This window comes from Drosophila hydei, unplaced genomic scaffold (assembly GCF_003285905.1).
Source record: "Drosophila hydei strain 15085-1641.00,03,60 unplaced genomic scaffold, DhydRS2 tig00008124-arrow-arrow-pilon, whole genome shotgun sequence".
Classification (NCBI taxonomy): Eukaryota; Metazoa; Arthropoda; class Insecta; order Diptera; family Drosophilidae; genus Drosophila; species Drosophila hydei.
The window spans coordinates 903,252-924,575 of record NW_022045834.1 but is presented as its reverse complement, the minus strand read 5'-3'; the positions used below and the strand labels follow the sequence as shown (position 1 = coordinate 924,575).

The following is a 21,324-nucleotide window of genomic DNA, read 5'->3' as shown; positions in this document are numbered from 1 at the left end:
TATCGAGATTGAACTTTGCTGCCAACTGTTGTTGGTGCTGCTGCTGCTGCTGCTGTTGTTCCCAATCGATAGAATCGAAAACAATCAAATGAATCCCATTGAAAAATAGGCAAATGAAGCTGGCCATATCCAGATCCAGTCGAAGTTAAAGTTGTTGTTGAGCCCATTTCGATGGTCAATTTAAATAGTCGCACAGTTCACAAATTTGATTGGCCGCTTGTCGAGTAGGGGAATTGATATCAATGCAAATTCTATGCCCGCTGTGTCTGTTTGCCGACAAAGTCAAAGGCAAATTTGCCGACAGGTATTCAATTGAATGGATCGCGATCTTTGATTTGTGCCAGGGCAGATGCAGCCCAGTCCAGAGCAGCAGCCAAGCACCGTTAGACGAAACTGAGCTGCGAGTCTTCATTAACATTATGGATAGTTTGTACGAAAATGTACATTTTTTTCTGCAGTCGAGAGGTGGAGCAGCTGTGGCATGTGGCAAAGCCAAGCCGAATGCAGTATAACGGTACAATCAAACAACCGATGGCAAGCAAAGTCTTTGTGGGTCACTAGGTTGCCAACAGGCAAAGACAGCCGCGCACAAGATCCATGAAGATGTTTGCTCTCAGTTGGAATTTGTTGGGCTGCTCGGCTGGCGAGCGGCTCGTAAATTACATTGCAACTAATTGAGGATGTCAACTGACGTGTATTGCTACAATTAAGCATCGCCAGTTGTTAATTTCCGGTGCACAGCTTACACACACACACAAACACACTGCATCTGCCCACAACATGGCCATGGAGCGGTCATGAACAGCGAGGGCCCACATATGATTTACTTGATATAGTCAAACAAGCTTTAAGTACTTGTACTCGCACTCGCACTTGGTACTCACATGATCATAGACGTTGTTGCTGCTCTCTATAGAGATATAAAGCCAACGAGATCGTGACAGAAATAATGCATATAAAAATGTATATTATTAGCGTTTAAGAGGCGAAGAGCTTTCGACCCAAGCATGGCCAACAAAATGGCCATTGTTAGGCAGAAACCAATTTAAAATGCACTATGCCGCACAGTGGTCTAAAATTTAAGGAAAATTCCATAATTTCAAATATAAATCAATTTGAAAAACAATTCAAATCAAAAATAAAACTTAAAAATATGTAAAATAAAATTATTCTTAATAAGTTTTTGAGCCCGTTTTACAATCAAAAAAATAAAAATTATAATATATATAATATATAAATAAAAGAAATATAAAAATAAAAATATATAATTATATGTTATAAAATGTATGTTATATACAAAATAATATTAAACAATTTATACCTAAAAATTTCTTTAAACACAAAATATTTCAAAGTAATAATTTTAAAGTAATTAAAACTATAAATTCAAAATATTTTTTAATACAATCCAAAATATAGGCAAAATTATATTTCAATATATATATACTTCCAATTTATTATAAAAAAATATATTATAAAAAAAATGAATGCCATTTTAAATTTTATTTAAAAATACTATTAATTAATCATGAATTGAATATGAATATTAATATTCTTAATATAAAGTCAATATAAAACCAAATTTAATGCATTAAATTCAAGCGATTTTTAATTCTCTAAATTAAATTGTCTAACCATTTTTTGACAGTTCCTATTTGGTTATAAAATTTCATAATCTATATAAATATATTTCAAATTTGTATACATTTTTGTACCCTTCATAACCACTGTGCAGGCAAAGTCAGTGCCAGCTAAAAATAAAAAGAGTCAACGCTTTGGCATGTCTATGCAGCGATCTGTGCAAACCCTGCCGCCAGAAAAGGCGACATGCATGCGCAGACATGGAGCATATGGCAGGCCAAAGACTGACACAGTCAGACGAACGGACGGACGGAAAGACGGCCAGAAAGCATAGACAGAGCAGGCCATGAGCTGAGATAGACAGTCAATCTTATGGCGAGAGACAGCCACGACGACGACGATGTTGCGGGCAGCATCATTAAATTCGTTTAAAGCATGGAACGGGCGAAAATATATATATGTATATGTATATATATATTTTTTTTGGCATAGGCCAGACCAAATGAAGCAGAGGCGGGCAGCAGCGAGCAGCAACAACGTCTACATCATCACGACTTTTGGGCTCTGGGTATCCACTTGTAATATATGCGCGTCTCAGAGCATGGCAACGTCTTTTAGCCCGCGGGCCGCTGCATTTTGCAGCTGCCGCATTTCATTGAACCTTCAACTTGACTTTGAGCCAAAAGCAAAAGCAACAGCAGACAGCAGGCCATAAAGCCATTGAGCATTTTTCAATTTGGCTATGCGAGGCGCGGGATCTTGGCTTTATCAGCCAAACAGCCAAACAGCCAACCAGCCAGCTAGTCAGCCGCATGGGGGCTCAAGTTCGAGATCATGACACTGATTCCCTGATTGTTTGGCCATAGCGAAATAAATATCAACTTTTTTGTTTTGCGCCAGCTGCTGTTGCTGCTGCTGCTGCTGCCTTGATTAGAGCAGACCCCTGGGGGAGTGTGAGTTTTCAACAGGCATGCAGATTGGCATAGCTTAATTAGACCGGCTGCCAAGCGAAACCAGGCCAGGCCAAGTTGGGGCACATAAAGCGCTCCAGCGGGCAAACAGTATAGCAACAGCCTACACATACATTCCAGCCTGGCTGCCAAAAAGAGGTCATCGATAGACACACACACAAACAGAATGTAATACATGGCCAAAAGGAGATTTAAGACAAGTCTTCTCTGTTGTCTGCATTTGTGGCGTGAGAAACTGAGCGCACAGAACGTGCATCGCCTCAAGGGTTCGAAACTTGGCTTATAATTTATGTCTGCACCGCAATTGTGTTTCGTACTAGCTAACTTAGTACTTGGTACTTGATATTTGGTATTTGGTACCTGGACATACCCTTGGCTGGTGCTCAAGGATGAGTGTGTCTGCAGGGAGCCGTCAAAATGATTAAACCTTTGCATTAGATGCCTGTGGCCAACATGCGCTGATTCAGCAGAGCATCGAAACGGTTCAGAAAGTCAATCACATATTGAAGCAAGTCCTGAAAGAACTGGACAAATTCTGGTAAAAAGTTGAAGGCAGCAAAAGTTAAAAAAGTAATTCGATTAATATTTTCTGGTGGAATTGATGAAAGACGACATTTGGTATAGTTGTTATATTTATTATATTTTTACGCGCTCACAATTCTTAGAAAATGTCCACAAGAAATAGTTCTCACGCTATATTAAGCCCAAAAAATATAAATACTTATTTCTGGATATTAAACAAGATTTATGTATCTACTTGAAAATATTTTTTGAGCTCAAAAGTTTGTTATATTGATTAGCAAATTAAAGAACACACAATTCTGTTACTTAAATAGTATTTTTATCAGTTATTATTATGACATTATTTTATAAATAAATTTATATTCTTGAAAAAAATTTTTCGTTCATGGTTAAAAAAATTGCTTAATAATACACAGGATTACATGTTTTCTTAAAACTCATTAATTAAATTAAAAAAAAAAATAAATAAATTAGTTTGCTATTATATAAAATGTTTATTTTTATATATACAAATAGTAATATAAATTTTATTAAATCAAAACTAGTTGTAAATAATTTAAAAAAATATAGAAAAATATTATAAATAATTTTTTTTTCTTCAGAAACATTTTTTATTGCAAGATATTTCACTAACAATAAAATAAATAGTTTTTATTATAATATAAATTTTAAAAAATACTTAATTTACAAATGAAAATATAATATATTGCTGGTTAAAGTATAACGACAATAATAACCACAATTACCACAATATAGACAGAGTTTGTGTTAGTCAGAGAACAAAGTGTATGAGTCAACCCACAAATAGCCACTGACAGCATCGATGGTGGTTTATTCTGTGGTTTCATGTAACAAAGAACATTTGTTCTCGACTTTTTTGTTGTTGTAATCAAATTTTATGTTTCGCTATTGCTCATAGAATTGTTTTTGTTGTTGTGCATTTGCATGGAAGTGGAGCATTGAAAATGCATTTGATTTTGGTCATTGACACGAATATGCCCAACTGAACCCTAATAAAAATTCGAATGCCATAAATCATCGACATAATCGATTGCAACAATCGATCTTAGGGGCCACACAGTCTCAAGCCCGATAGCTGCTAGTGCGTGTGTGTGTGCAGCACGATCTGAAAAGCAACTGTTAATTGTTGCACACAGTGAAAAGGGTGCAGTAGATACAGGGGCTCGCTTTTGGTCACGTGTCCAGCACAGCGGCGCGCACAGCTGTTGAGATAAGAGCCAAAGCAAACACTTGACGTTCAAGTATATTGGCTAACAAAGCGGCAAGCCCCCTCCTCAACCACCTCTGCCCACACCCACGTACCCATGCATGCAACACCAACACGCATACGCCCCATTGGACACACCTAATAAACTTGCATACATTTCTGACAGCCTCATTTGCACATTGACTGTTAAAAGACATTGTTATATGTGTTTAACTTGCCCATGTACTATTATTTGCTGTTATTTTACGATCTAACATTTATGTAAATGACACTTGAAAACATCTTGAAATTGCAAAATATGAAGAGCCTTAAAGATCTATCAAGAAAATCGGTTGCCTGAATGATTTATGGCTGACAAATAAAATTCAAATAATCATTTAAAAAAACTTATTATATGAAAAATATAAGTAAAAATATATATAAAAAATATTTATTTAATAAGACGCTTTAAATTTTAAAAAAAAAATTTTTTTAAATGATTTTTTGAATAATGTTTTTTTTTTTTATATTTTATATACTTTATATATATGTATATATATATATATATATATATATATATATATATATATATATATATATATATATATATGTATATATTTATATATATATATATAAATAAACATATATATATATATATAATTTAAAAAACTTTTCACTGTAAAATGTAGGCATAAAGCAATAAATAAGCAATTTATGGCCTTTCTCTGCTATTTTCATTAAGTCAAAAATGTCTAATTATTGATATATGATGGCCTAATTCGTGAACATTTCAACTTTTTAAATAGATAGAGTTAAGTTTTACTTAAACTTTTTCATGGAGAGCCAATTGGCCACGTGTGCCACCTACTAAACATGCCACAAACTCTTACTGACCAACTAAAATAATCAAGTATTAAATTTAAACTCGATCATAATACAATTAATTAAGACCTTGTTATCCAAATACTATATCCGACATACACATAATCCTGCTATCACTCAAATCCAAACACTCTGTGTCTCTTTCTCTCTCTCTCCCAATCTCTCGCCCGATATTTTAGATATCCGATTCCCAAAATATCTCACAGCCGAATGGCACACAGCACACACAGCGTAAGCAAATGGAGGTGCTGCGCACCGCCAATGGCGCCATGCAGGTGATACGCACACAGACAGTACAAAAGACATCATCCACATCCCGTTGGTCCACCTCCTCATCCACCACAACCACACAGCAGCACACCTCAACCAACGGCAGAGCGCCAATGGCGCTATGGGCGCCTAGGTCCACCCAAGGCGTTGACATTTGTGAGCTAAGCGAAGATGACGATAATGACGATGATGATGACAAACATCATGATAATGATGATGAGTATAGCATACATAATGGCAGCGACGCTGGCGTCGTCCACGAATGCACGACTCCATCGAATCCAAGCGCTGGCCACGGCCAGGAGCTGGTTGATGATCATGTTGATTTTGTTGTGATTAATGGCCAAGCGGACGTCGACGATGATGACGGAGACGACGACGGTCATTTGCACAAACTCGGCCACAATTTGTTACCCGATACTGCGCCAAGTTTGAAATTGAGCAATCTAATGGTAAGTTGTGCCTAACCGCCCGCCCACTCTACCTGCCACCTATCCATCAGACCCCAACATCCCGCTAAACAGAGACCCTATCTCTCCATGCCTGGCCAAGGCTCCACCAAATGCGGTAGTCGTCGTCGTTGTCGCCGCTTTGGGCCGTCATTTTTCATTCGCTTGCTTGGCGGCTCATTAGCATGCGGCGATGTTTGCTTTACGGCTTGTGTTTTGCTTCTGTTTTTCTATTTTTCTATTTTTTTTTCTTTTTTTTTTGCTTTCTGCTTCCTCTTTCTGTGCGATCCCGGCCATGGCAATGACCGAATATGGCGCTTAACGATCTGTTTTGGCTTGAGAAAAACTCGAGTAAAGGAAATCATGAAAACTTTTTACTCTTGTAATCATGATCTTTACATAAATAGCCAACAAAAAATGAAAAAGAAGTGATAAACGTGAAATGGAAAGGGTATATTTTATAAGTCGTCGGTAATCGCTAAGCAAAAAATCGTCTCATTTACAAATAAGGAAATAAGCATATATTTTTTATTGTATAGATAGTAGCAGGTGATTCGCCGAGAGCTAAAAAACATAACAACCAAATCATTTACATTTTCAATGGGTATAGGGTACGATAAGAATTCATAGTTATATAACAATGCGAAAATTGAGAGTAAAAATAATTTTTAAAAACAATTAATAAATCTTTAGCCAAATTCGAGCTTTAGAAATATTTCTTTCTAAAGCTCGAATTTGGCTAAAGATTTATTAATTGTTTTTAAAAATTATATTGCAGATGTCTGCACCTAAACGTACTCTGTGACAATTCAAGATTTATTTCCTTTGATATTAGAATTTCTATATATATATATAATTAATTCTGCATATGATAAAAAATTCCTAAGAATTTTTACATATTAACAAATTTGAATTTGTCTTGTTAAAAGCTAAATTAATATTGATAGACATTTTTCATTATATTTTATAAATATAGATATTAGCTTTCCAAACAGTAAGAGTAATTTAAAAAATTTTTTTTTTTAAATTCTCAAAAATATTTTATTTTTAAATTTAAAAAATATATGACAGACTTTGCATATTTTTAACCGAATTTTAAACCAAATATAGACAACAAGTAACACACATATGAAACACACATAGTTATATTCTTATAGACATGAAACAGCTCATACAGCATACAGTTAATAAAGAAAATATATACATATATAAAATGTGACATGGTAAGTTGTATATATATATCTAAGTCACATTTTTGACATATTCAGTTGGCAATTGGTTAGACGCCATAGATCATTAGATCATGCTCAGAGCCAGACGACCACGCTCCGAATGTGATTCAAATGAAATGAGAAGCCTGGCAACAAACGATTTTATTTTGAATAGCTAAACTCAATTAAGCATTTAGCACTTAAGCCAAATTTATTAACGGCAATCGAACCATTTTGGCCAGCAGACATTTGGGTCATGACTGCAAAGGAAATTCTTGGCAAAATGCGACGCGACGAATCGAATCGCGGCTTGGTCATTAGACGAACAGCAAAAAGTGTATAATTAAGTGAAAGGGGAAAAGAGAACAGACGAGACGAGACGAGACGATGCTCGAGCCAAGCACAACGCCCACAAGACATGGCCATGCCCATCAATCTTGACACGAAAATTTCTATCTTTCTATTGTAAATTATGGGGAATTCGTTAAGACGAAGGCAATGCGGACAAAGTGTGGGGAAAAAATTTTATTACTTAAAAATAAATGTAAAAATATATTTCGTATATGAAATATATTAATACTATTAATAATAATTAAATAAAAAATATTTTCACTATGCAAATGAAACAAAAGAACCCAAATGAAATGAATGAAATTAGTCAATAATTCATATTTCGGAAATCTCTTATAATTGCTTTCCCAACAACTTAATCTGCCCAAAACTGTATAAAAATTATTTTTCTATTTCTGTTTTTGTGGTATAACTAGTTAAAGACAAATAAAACGAGATTTGTACACCTTCTCAAAGTTATAATTGATTTTATATATGAAAGATTCTATATTCAAATTAATAATGTACACAAAAATATATAAAACTTGATTTTTCTTAAATATTTAATAGCTTCTGAAAACTTAATATATTCACACAAAAATGTTTCAATTTATATAATTTAAAAAGTTCCTGTTCAATTTGAATTCACACAATGCACTTTATTGCACTGCAGAAAAATGTAAAAATTTGTTGTATATTTAAATATTCATATTACTTAAAGATAACTCATAGAACTTCCAAAGAATAGATTTTTATATATTCTATATTTTATGCTTTACAGAGTAATTGAAAGTTGCGCATGTTAGTTGTCAAATTTTGCTTCAAAATTAACATATTCATAATTTTTGTATAATCAATGTTTGCTTTTCTCAGAATTAAGTTCAATTTCTGTAGATCTCAAAAGCGGTTCCTCCCATACAGCCCACGCTTCAATCAATTGTCAATCAGAGGCCATACGCCCAGCACTCGACTTAAGCGCTTATTATGCGGAAATCCATAAATTGCGTACATATTTTCAGCTTAAATGTACATTATTTTCTCAAGCAAGACTTCATTGTGATTCCTGTTTATTTACTTCTTTAAACTGCCATTAAAATAAGAAATATTTAAAATAAATATTTTTTTTAGTGTGACCTTATCTTTTGAATTAGGATGTCTTTAATTTTCTCGAATATACGAATTATTATGAGACAACGCTTATGCAGTTTTATGAATATTTATTGATGCCGAATTATATTTTTAAAATAATATTAAGTTTTAATATATTAGCAGATTAGTTATTTCCTGTTGCTCAGCTCTCTCTCTCTCAATCAGAAAAATCCCATTTATAAATATATCCACATGATTTATGTTTAGAAAATTGAGAACTTTCTGTTATTCTTTTACATTCGCTATAAAATATATTAAATGTATTAATAAATAAAAAAAGATATACTATGAAAACTCACATCATCTCATTATTTGACTATCAGCGTATTTCATTTTCATTTATTTGCTTAGCTCTCCAAGAGGCCCTGTCAATCAGAATCAATCATATTTTAAGAGCTTATAGTGCGGAAATCCACTTGTATAGTTTCTTTTAAGAACTTCCTTATGACACTCTGCCCCCCAGCACTGACTGCACTCAACTGTGCTAATGCGTCAAAATCTGTATTTTTTACTTTGTTTGTTTGTTCGCCATTTACAGAAAAGCAGTTCGAGTATTTCCAGCCAAAGCAGCAACAATTCAAATTTAACAACTGCAGCGGGTGGAGCGGGTGGAGCAGCTGGCAACAACACCCACAGAAATGCGGGCAAAATAAGCCTACATGCAATTGTTGGACAGACAGCCACAACAGCAGCAGCAACATCATCAACTTGGCCCCAGCGACTCGAGCAGGCTGACTTATATGGTCAGAGCAACAGCAACAACAGCCAAAAAAGTCGCGTGGGCGTTGCTGCTGACGTCGCGGCTGTGGCGACGCCAACGCTGCGTCGTGATTTGGAAAGTTTCCGGCATTATGACGATGACGATGCCACCTCCATCGATGAAGATTTGCGGTAAGTGCTGCCAAAGATTCAATTTGAAATTTTTCATTTTCAATTTGTGGCATTATTTGCTTACCTGCTTGCAGGCTCAGCGCACGGCATCAGCGTCGCCAACAGGTGTCACAATCCGTTTATGCACCTCCGTTGCCAGTTAGCAGCACCAGCTTTGGCAGCTTGCAGCGTTCCCGTTCCATATCCACGGATGATCTCAGCAACGATTGCTGGCAGCAGCAGACCGGCGAGGAGGAATTGCCCTGCGGCGATTGGCGACGCGTTAGCAAGCTCCGTCGTTCATTTCAATCGCAGGATTACCACAACAAAGCACAATCACGACCCAGGCCATTGCCATTGGATTTGCCGAGCAGTTCGGTAAGTGTAGCGCGCATCAGGGCGGAGCTGGAGAACGGACGCAGGCTAAATACGGCAATGCGCAACAATCACGTGGATCTGGCAGCTCTGGACAGCATACTAAACACAACAGCCGCATCAGTAGCAGCAGCAGTAACAGCTAACGCCGCAACAACTGCTGCAGCAAACGCATCCCCAGCTTCGAGCAAGCCGCAGTTGGCAAAACGTGAAACATTTCTGACTGCCGCCTCGCTGCAAGAGATACGCGGAAAATTGAAGAAGCTATCGGACGAGAGCCTGTACAAGGAGGATTTCGTGGCACATCACGCAGCCAACAGGCAGCAAGCCACAATCGAGGCGCCACCGCCGTCCGCTTTTCGTGCCGTTCACAATACGCACAGCCTGGAAACGCGTCAACGGCCAAAGGACAATAACTCTAGTGAATGGCATTTGCGTCGCAAGTCGTACGGCTTTGAGAAGATGTCACCGCCCGAAAATCGCAGCATTTTTCGTGTGGACGCCTCCACCGACAGCGGCTTAGGTCGTTCGGGTGAACAATTGGGCAACTGGTCGCCCACGGAGCGTACAGCAGCGGCTGCAGCAAATGGAGCCGGCTCTACAATTATACACTTTGGCCGACAGCAGCAGGTGGGCAAACCGGCAAATACCAGCGAAACGGAGCAGTTGAGCAAGCGTCATTCGATTGCCGTTGAGGAGACTTGGCGCGACATAAGGAAAACTTCACATGTAAGAAGAAGAAGAACTAAAACTGTTAAACTAATAAGAAAAATCGATAGTAAATACTTGTCTATGAAGCGATGTATCGAGTATATTGCATAATTGGAAACAGTTCTGTGCCCTTGGTAGACAAATGTAAGAACAACAACAACTCGGAGACTAATAAGAAACCTAGTTTAGCTAATGATTGTCTCGTTGCTGATATTTTTCGTCTTATATTTAAAGTTCGCTTTCGTCTTATATTTGAACATTAAATGAATCATAATTAAATTGCGTAAGCGCACATGCCAATCGATATATTTTAATTTCTTCGATACATCAGCAGTGTATTCACAGTCGACATAGCAAAAATACTTCACATTGTAAAGTTATCGATAAATTGTACAAAATGGAATCCATTTAAATTTCTTCGATAAGTCAACGTTTGCTTACGTTGACCCGCATTTTATATATATTCAAGCAAATTTATTGATTTTTATTTGCATTTGCAGGTGCATGTTAATGGCGATTCCATAAATGGCAGCAATAACAACAGCTCAAGTCAGCTGCAACGCAGCAGCGCACAGAAACGCGTTGAATTCTGTAAAACAGAAGTGCACTTTGCTGCCGAATCGGGCCGTGTTAATATTGTGGAAACTGATGGCAAACCGCCACCCACGCAAAACTTTCGTCGGCGTCGACGCACAGCCAGTGGACCGCTGCAGAGTCTGGTGAAATCGGCCAGCGTTAGCAGCACAACCAGCAGCAGCAGCAGCAGCAGCTCCAGCAACAATGTCACCCACTTTGGCGACGATCCCACAGTGCGAGCCAAAACCATTGCCTCCAGCACAGTAGCCTATCGCGCCACACTAATGGAGCCACCAGAGCTGGTCACCCAACCGGTGGCTGGCACACAGGTAACTGTCATAACGAAACCATTAGTGGAGCCACGCTACAGTTTGCTGGAGACAACAAGCTCCACGTCGAGGCATAGCTACACATCCACCAGCGGTGTGGATACAACCGACAATGAAACAGACGAACTGGCCAATATACGCGGCATATTGAAGAATAAGCCAGTCAAGCCGAAACCCTATCATTTGGGCGAGAATATAGAGAGCGCCGATGTGCTCTGGAGCGTTCCAGCGACCATGAAGAGTGAGAATCGTGAGAACAGTCCGCCAGCTCGTGATAATGGTGAGCATTAAGTCATTTACATACAGAGATTAAGCTTAAAGAACTAAAAGATTTCGAATTTTGTAAGACTTTGTTAAATTTCACGTATTCTGGTGGAAAATGCGAGTAAAGAAAATTAATTTGGCTTTGAAATTCCATTTGTTATATAAGAAAAATATAATATATATTAAAAATATAATATATAATATATATTAAAAATTTATAAATATTTCTGTATTTGGAATTCTACGGAACTTTTTCATAAAAATTAGGTAAACGGTTAAATGAATGTCGGGAATAGCTAGTATTCGAATAAAACAGGTTTACGTGTATTTAAAATCCCTTTAAAACAACACAGTAATACAAACTCAATCATACGCCTCAAGAAACACAATCGTATAAAGCTAATAATATAATTGAAAAATATATTTCTTATATATTTGCCCAACTATCTATTTGTATTAAGAACTATCCACCAATCTTTAAATGTTATATCTTAGCCAAGCGCTTAGATCAGTTGCCATAAATTAAATTTGAAAAAATCGATAAACATTCAAATTAGGCAAACATAAAAAGATTGTAATCTTAATTAAAAGACAAAAACAAAGATTGCAAATTGTACCAATTATCTTTATATATTATGAATATGTGCTATAAATAATCCAAAAAACTCTCAAAAAAAAAAACTTATCCAATCAGCTGAATTATAAGCCCAAACCTTAATTGAATTTCAACGTTTTTGCTGCCATCAATTAGTCAAACATATAAAGATTATAGTCTTAATTAAAGAACATTTTAACTAATTTTGAAAAGAAATTTTATGTATATAAAGTTTTATTATAAATCAGCCAAAAATCTCGAAAGATTTCTAATCATATGCTCAAAAATTGAATTAAATTTAATTAATTTTCAGATTTTAATCTAGGTTTAAAAAAGTGTATAATATTTGTGTAATATATCTTTAATTGATCTGATTCCAATTTCATTAACAGCAACTGGCGAATCACCAATAACCACCAAATCGGTAGCGGAACGAGTCCGCATCGTGGAGCAGAGGCAGCTCGAGAAGCAGCACCAGCAGCCATCGCCAGCAGGAAATGGCTATTCGACAAAGATCAATGTGAATCTGGGTGCCGAGGAGTGGACCGAAACAGGTTGGTATTTAGTTGAGGAAAAACGTTGATTAACTACGTATAGCCTAGCTGTTGCTGCTGTGCCTGTATTTTCTAGTATCTTGTGTTTTATTTTGTTTTGTCTATGCGGTTTTGTTGTAAACTCCTCTACTTGATTCTCAATTTGTTTAGTCTTGATATCGTAATGCATGTCTATATGTCGCTGCTTCTATTTCGCACTAAGCCAATTCTTAACTCACTACCTAACCTAAAAAACAAACAACAACAAATATATTTGCTAACCAGTGTTGGAAAGTATCAATTCATACACGAAAACTAATTTGACTCGACGATCAATCATGGCTGAATACTTAGGTTGTACTTAAAATAAAAATCAACTAGTTCAACTAAACTTTAATTAATATTGCAAACATTTTTATAACTTAATTAAATTACATATTGAACTTAAATTTATTAAATTAAATCTTTTAAAGGTTAATATTCAAAAAAGAAAATACTTAAATAATAACAATAAATATAAAAAATACATTTGTATAAAAATTAAAATAAAAATAGTTATTTTACTTAATAATATTTATGATTCAATTAATTGAATTTTATGAGATATAAAAGTACTTAGCTTTGTAATAATTTTTAAAAATTTAAAGAAGTTCAATTTTTTTCTTGTATTATTTATTTTAAAACTATATTAAACTTAAAGTTAATTTTTCTTATTTTTAACTTATTATTTTTATAATTAATTAATTATACTTTTAAATGTTTTAATAAATTTTAACAGTTTCGAAATAATTTATAGAAATGTAAAAATACTTTTTAAAATTATAAAACAAAATTTTTACATTTTCTTATTAGTTTCAAAAAATGTACCTTTTTTTTAATATATTTATATATATCCGAACAATTTAATTAAACAGCATAACTTAGATAACTATATTTTTGTATTTTTTATAGAGTTTATAAACTTTTTTTTAGTAATATTTTAGATTAAAAAAAGTTTTAAGTCATCTTAAGAAGACTTTGTTTTATTAACATAAAAAAAGTTAGTAAAATATAAATTATCTTAAAATATTATTAAATATTTAATTTTTCACTTTAATCTAATTCAATCAATAAATAAAATTGTCTACGCAATTTATAATAACAAATCAACTCTAATATTTAGTCATGATTATCGCAAAATTAATCCCTCCCAACACTGACTGCTAATCCAAGAGCAATTCATACATACAAAGAAAAAACCAAAAAGAAACACCAACAACATTTTTCTCGCACATTTCCCCAATGCAGGTCGTCGTCGCAGTAGTGCACAGGAGCTGCTGCTGCAGGACTTGCGCGCCCATCAGCGCATCCTGGACGAAGGTCTCAAGTCAACATCGTTGATAATGAAAACCATGCGATCGGCAAGTGAATTCGATGAGGCCATGCGTCGATTGAGCATAGCCTCGATCGAGTCCGCTTTGATACAGCCCACAATTGTGGTGCCGACGCCCATGCTGCGCTCGCATAGCTATCAGGAGGAGAGCAGTCGTCGCACCTCGACCACATCGATTACCAGCAGCGATTTATATGGCAGCACACTGTACGATTCACTGCCGCGTACGCCGCTGGCGCCGCCACGCCTAAAGCTGTTGGGCAATACGCAAATACCTGTGAGTCAACAGCTGACACAGCTGCGTAGACTTTATGATGCGGCCGATCAGGAGGAGGACAGCGCCGATGAGGAGGTCAAACGCTATTTCCGCGAGAACAACAATAACAACAGTGATAGCGGCGGCGGTACCCAGTGCAGTTCCTCGCCCGAGGATGTGGTGCCCAAGGGTATTGAATACTCGAGCAGCTGTAGCCGACTGAAGGCCAAGCGCACCATCTGGAAAATTGAGGCGCAAGAGCAAACGCTACAGCGCACAGGTAAAGGGGATGGCTCATTGCCGTGTTCAGGTAGAGGAGTTTACTTAGCGTCTAGGGCTCAGGCAGCTTAAAAAGCCTATAGCACCAATTTTAATATATTTTCTCTGTTCCCCTTGCAGATCTGCCCAAGTCGAATGTGATGAACATAGCATTGCATGCACCCCGGCTGCAGAAGCCGAAGCCCACACCGCCCACGCTGCGTATTGGGCAGCTTGTGCCGGTAGCCAAGCCCCGTACGCTGCTCGTACAGCCTCAGCCCCAAAAGCAGATGCAACCACAGCACGCGGACAATGGAGATGAGTCGGGCAGCGAATCTCTAAAGATTGTTCGCGAAGCGCGCGGCGCACGCAAGTTACGCGAGCATGAGCTCTCCTATTTTGGAGTACAACATTCGCCGACGCCCACGCAGACCAACAGCAAGTTGAATGCCACGCCCAGTAATCCACGACGCACGCTGCCCACGCGCAACAAACAGAGCCACGCTGAGGAGGCAACGAATGCACCAGCAATAGCAACAACAACAACCACAACCAAGTGGCAACTATTAAACGATCGACCCGATTTACTAAGGCACAGTCCACAGGCCAACGATGATTGCAACGTTTACGACAACGATGAACTAGAGGAGGAGGAGGAGGAGGCAGAGCAAGAGGAGGAACATTGCTATGAGAACATAGCTAACGAGTTGACCACGACATTTAGGGTCAAGTCGCCATCACCGGGCAGCTACGAGCGTAAAACCGATTTGCAACGCGATGCGCAGATACTAAGCGAGATGACACGCAACGCTGATCAGACAATGAAAGTGGGTTGCAGTTTTTCCATTTACTAACGCCATATATTGACCAAATTTATCCTATTTTCAAGGCCCTCTCCGATGAGGCTGCTTTCAAGGATCAGCGACGCCGTTCCTGCTCGCTGCAGCGGCGCAGCGCCATGCCTTTAGCCACCATCGACGAGAAGGTCAAGGCCGATGCCAAGGCATTAAGCGTCGCTCGCGGCACCTTCGCCTCAGAGGCACGACGCAATTCACGACAATCGACACCCTCGCCAACACGTGCACGCAGCTCGTCTCAGTCGTCGATTGAATGCTGTCCACGTGATCGTTCGCGCTCCAGTTCGCGTGAGTCGATGACCCAAGGAGGCGGCTCGTCGGATGAGCAATTGAGCAAACAGCGCGTAGAGCGCTTGCGCATGCGCACGCCCAAGCGTGAGAAGACACGCCATGAACCAACCGAACACCGTTCATCCAGGCAGAGCAGCAGCAGCAAGGTACGCAGCAGCTCCAGTGCGACGCCAGCTGAGAGCAAGCGTACACACCATCACAGTCGTCATCGTGAGAAGGAGCACGGCAGCGAACACTCGACCAAACATAGTTCAGGCTCGGCATCGGGCAGTCGACTGTTGCGCGCCATGCGTGTCACCGAAGAGAGTCGCCCACGCCTCAGCAGCTCACAGCGCACAAGTGAGCGAGAGAAAGAGCGTGAACGTAACCGCGGCTCTGAGAAGCACCGAGATGAGCTGACACGTTCGCGTGGTAAGTCCACAGTACGAGTGGAAAACCACATTTCCCACATGCGTTTTGCTTTATCATAATGTATTTGCTATATATGCATGTGTATCTATTGCAGAATTACTTGTTTTGGGCTTGCTCATAATGGGTGCCACACAGCCGATTCGGCTGAACAAACGCTTTAGGTTAGCCCGAGCCACCGCCAGTGGCAAACACAGCATCCAATACCAAAACTAAGCTGCACAAGCAATAGATCATAACTTGACGAAGTAGCTTAGATCAAGTGAAAACTCAAGGCTATTGCTAACTGTTGCTATTTCGACACACGTCCCCCTTCATACACCTAGATGCAGAACTGGGAATGAAAGTCAATTGAAAGTCAATTAGCTTAGCTTAAGAATAGCTTATTTATGTGAGAATTTTCATCAGTATAGATACTGAAAATGTTGAACTTTTGGAATATAAAAAGGAAACAATGAATAGAGAATACATTTATTTTAAAAAATATATGATTAATAATTACATAAATGAGTTTAGTTAGTGGCATATTTTTATATATAAAATAAATTAATTTATTTTATATTATACTTCTTTCTGTGCAAAATTTCCAATTTAAAAAAAATTAACTAAAAAATATTAATTACATATCAATTCAATTAAAAAAATTCAATAAAATACCTTACGCTTGTATTAATAATATGAAATATCAAAAATATTAATATAAATAATACAACTACAAATATGTGCATTGATTGATTTTTTTTATAATTTATAAACATTTTTTAAAGTCAAAAAGTGTGTAAGATATTTTAATATTATTTGAAGTTTATTTTAAATTTTGTTTTTTTTTTTTTAATGTATTTTACATAACCTTATTTCTGTAGATTATGTCAAATACATTAAAGAAAACTAAAAAATATTAAAAAAAAAGTTATACTATTTTTGACTTTAAAAATTGTTAAAAAATTAAAAGTAAAATCATGTGGACTTTTAAAAATATTGTGAAATTATAATATTTTATTTGCTTTATAAAAATATAGATTGAGTTTAGATTAGCTAGAAAATTGCTGACATTCAAAAATAGGTCTTTCCTTCCCAGTAGCAAACGTCAGTCAACAATGCATATATTAGCACAGATCCACATACACACACACACACCCACAATCAGTTAGTCTAAAACCGCAGCTAACAGTCTGTAGCTCAGTCAAGCTAAATTCTGATTATTCTAACGTTCATAGTTCTGCCCACTTGTAAATTGAATTGCTACTCATTTGATGCCCTTGCCATTCCACACAGGTCACTCCAGTCGCTCCAGACACAGTGAGCCGAGCGCAGCTGCTGTGCACAAGTCGAGCAAAAGCAGTCGCAGCAGCAACAATCATGACACAGCAATGTCCGCACACAGAAAGTCCACAACAGCAGCAGCCACAACTACAGCTAAAGCAATTGCAACAACAAAATCCACAACAGCGCACAAATCAACCACAGCAACAGCACCAGCAACAGCAGCAACATCAGCAACAGCTACGACACCAATCAGCACAACAACAACAACCACAACAACACCGCACAACGAACTGACGTACGTATACGTAACGAATTTAGCCAATACACAAACCGCCGAGGAAACCGACTATGCCAGCATCGATGATGATGTTGCAACGGCAACACCAACAGCAACAACAACAACAGTCAAGCACACAGAGCACCAATTGCCACTGCCATTGCCGCCACCGCGTCGCAAACGCAAACGTTCGCTATTGCCCGTGCCCATACGTTCCACAGCCACGCCCACTGTCGCCTACGAGCATCGCATTAAGCAGGAAATGATACCACAAGCGCCCAGCTACTCGAATCAATCGACATTGCGCTGCAAGCAGCCAGCGCGCAAATCATCGCTGAAATGCACACAATCGACCAGTTCGAGCTTTGCGTTTCTGCCCTATTTGCCAGCCAAGCGCAATTCGAACGTTAGCCATGTCTACGACAACTATTTGCTCTACGCAACGCCTGCCACTTTGACGGGCAGCAAACTTCGACCCTATCAACACAATTTGAGCAACGATCATGCCCAGCTTTTTGGTAGCAGTGGCCGTGGCGGCGGTATTGTTGGTGGCAATGGAAGTGGTCCGCTGGCTGGACGGCTGGGTAGCTGGCCGAAGCGTTTGCGCATGCGGCAGGTGCGCAGCAGCGTCTCAACGCACCAGCCCTTCGGCATCTGCACATGTTCATAGTCAGCGCTGGAGCAGGCCAAAAACCAAATAGCAAGTCGCACATGGATGGGCGCAAACCGGATCTCGTCACAATTAACAGACACTGACACAGTCGAAGTCGCAGTCAAAGTCACAGTTTTTCGCTCACGTTTAACAACCTTTGCACGCCAACAATATTTCTACCTTTATATATATTTATTTTTTGGGCATTCTTTGATATTTACCTCACGAAACGCAGCACGCAAATCACCACGAAATATTAAACAAATTATTTATCGAAATGAACGATTCGCAGTTATCTAACCTGTGTTCCTCCCCCATACTAATACTACTTAAAAATTCGAGCGGGCAACAGACAGTGTAAAAGGGATTGATACAGGGAGAGAGAGAGAGAGAGAGAGAGAGGGAGTGTAGGCCGAAGCGTCGGGTATTATATATTACTTTGGAGTACACTCGGCCTTGCACATATATAAAAATAAAACAAAAAAATTCCCGCACACACAAAACACACAATGAATGAACATGGTTCTGTTTTTACTTTTCACAGCGTAAGCGAAATTTTCAAAATTTTGAAACATTTTCTATTTATCTAGTTAAGCAAATGGTTGGCATGTTGTGATTGCATTAGGAACTTAGAAGCTAACCGGGAAAACTTTCTGTAGTTCTGTTGGACTAACTTTTCAAAACAAAATTAAAATAAACTAATATGACTCAATTCTTTCACGCTTTAACTCAATTTTATGATATGAAATATATATATATTTTTTATGTAGAATACTTCAAGAGGTCACAATAAAACAATGAATTTTTGAGTGTTATAAGAAAAAATTTTAAGAAAAATAGACTCATTTTTAAATCAGTCTAAAATTATATTAAACATTTTAGTGAAAGCAAAATTTAGTAAATCTAAAGAATTTTGAATCAAAAAAATTAAACAGAAAATATAATAACTTTGTTACACTTTGCAAAAAATTTTATTCAACAGCAGTTAACTACTATTTCTTAAAGATCTTCTGAAAAGTATTCTATATTGTAGCTTAACAAGATGTGTTTCCAATTTTAGAATATCTTCTAATCAAATACTAAACTGCATGAATCTAAAATAAAATATAGTTTATTAAAACTCTTAATTTTAAACTTAAATCTCAGCTCACACTTTAGTAGCACGCTCAAACCACACTTTTAGTATCAATTCTAAAACCTGACTATGAACATGTTGCTGGAAAATGAAAAAAAAAACAATCTATAAAAACTATCATCAAAGAAATTGGAAATGAACTACAAACAAATAAACATCAACATCGCTCGCTCTACTCTATTTTTTCTTATATACCAGACAAAAAACAAAAACAAAACAACACTAAACTGGAACTACGTAGTGGAAGTAGCACATTGGTATATACTCTATAAGAGGATACGTTGTATATGTATAAAAACAAGTAGCAAGCATATTAAACTTGAATATCAAAATCCATATTTAAATAACGTTAATATCAAGTTTTTTCTATCTTACTGCAGACACGGTAAAAGCACACTGAATGGACATCAGCATCACCATCATCAGCACCATCACCAGCACCAACACCAGCACCAGCAGCATAGTAGCAGCAAACACCACGGAGGACAGCCGCCACAGCATCATGTGCATAGCCTGACCACGACGACGATTGCGGCCACAAAGCATCAGCGGGATCGCCATGGCAAGGATAGAAAATAATTAGCAGTGGGAATACCCCGACAATCACCTTAAGCCCTAGCTGAATGAACGAAGCAACGAAAGAACAAATAAAATACTACTAAAAATATAATTAACTAATAATTAACTAACTGATTTATATGTATGCTTTTTTACAAGGCATTATGCGATGCCAATTTTATGTGAATAAATCTGGTAATTTTTGAAATTTTTCACGTTTTTACAAAAATTTCAAAAAATTACTGGCAATTGGCAAATGAATTTTACAAAATGACATAGAAATGTATTAACTAACTAACTTAACTATTCGATGCGTGCAATTTTCAAAAGCAGTTCCTTTCGCATTCATATACATATCCTTTTATATGTTTCTATAACTAAATAAACAACTGTAAACACATACAACTTTCGGCATAAGCACCAAAATTCAAGTATTAAACTATGCCACAATGTCCGCCTCCACCTCCGACACTCCTGACTACTTAAACTAACCCAGTCAAATACATGAAAAACTTAAAAAATCAATTCATATAAATATTAAAATAACAAATGATACTCATATATATTCTTTAATAGTTTTTAAGTTTTATAATTTGCCCATGCGACAATATATTTCATTTATACAATAATTTTAAAAAGCAAATTATTTCGCACACGAACAAAAACAAAATTAGCTTGTGTTTTTTGTAAAGTCTTTTTATACTACATTTCGATTTATTATTTTTTAAAATAAAAATAAATATTTTCAGAATGAAAATTGTGTTTATTTTTCAAATTAAATTTTAATTGTCCAGTTTATCTATTTTATTTTGCTGCATTATTTACTTTTATAACTTTTATAAGCTTAAGTCGTTTATTTACTTTGGAATTTTGAGAATTCATAATTTAAAATATTTACTTAGCTGAAAATCTGTTATTTATATATCATTTTTAAAGTAAATATTACGTATACGCACCGCACAGTCGTGCAAAGTATTATGCTATCACTTAGCGGGCTGAAAAGATTTGCACACATGCGTTGTTGCAGATCTGATAAGTTTAAATACTTTATATATATATATGTATTTATATATATATTTATATATATATATATATATATATATATATATATATATATATATATTTTTATAAAATTTATTATTAAATTGTACATTTTTAAGCATTGTATG

At 36.9% G+C, this 21,324-nt stretch overlaps 1 protein-coding gene across 6 annotated transcripts in view; it reads left to right on the top strand.

Moving 5' to 3' along the window:
- LOC111600450 (pneumococcal serine-rich repeat protein) overlaps window positions 1-20,277 on the top strand; it is a 52,272-nt gene extending 31,995 nt beyond the window's left edge. For 2 of the 6 annotated variants that reach the window (XM_023316548.2, XM_023316547.2), the window contains exons 3-10: window positions 5,343-5,885; window positions 9,111-9,463; window positions 9,538-10,546; window positions 11,029-11,713; window positions 12,685-12,846; window positions 14,853-15,538; window positions 15,601-16,270; window positions 17,543-18,868. In XM_023316548.2, the coding sequence (XP_023172316.2) occupies window positions 5,343-5,885; window positions 9,111-9,463; window positions 9,538-10,546; window positions 11,029-11,713; window positions 12,685-12,846; window positions 14,853-15,538; window positions 15,601-16,270; window positions 17,543-18,480 (5,046 nt within the window). In that variant the 3' untranslated portion in view covers window positions 18,481-18,868. Of the gene's footprint in view, window positions 1-5,342; window positions 5,886-9,110; window positions 9,464-9,537; window positions 10,547-11,028; window positions 11,714-12,684; window positions 12,847-14,852; window positions 15,539-15,600; window positions 16,271-16,364; window positions 16,432-17,542; window positions 18,869-19,977 lie in introns of those variants that run through there. The other 4 variants (XM_023316549.2, XM_023316552.2, XM_023316553.2 and 1 more) reach the window with 4 other exon arrangements.
- Window positions 20,278-21,324: the final 1,047 nt, after the last annotated feature.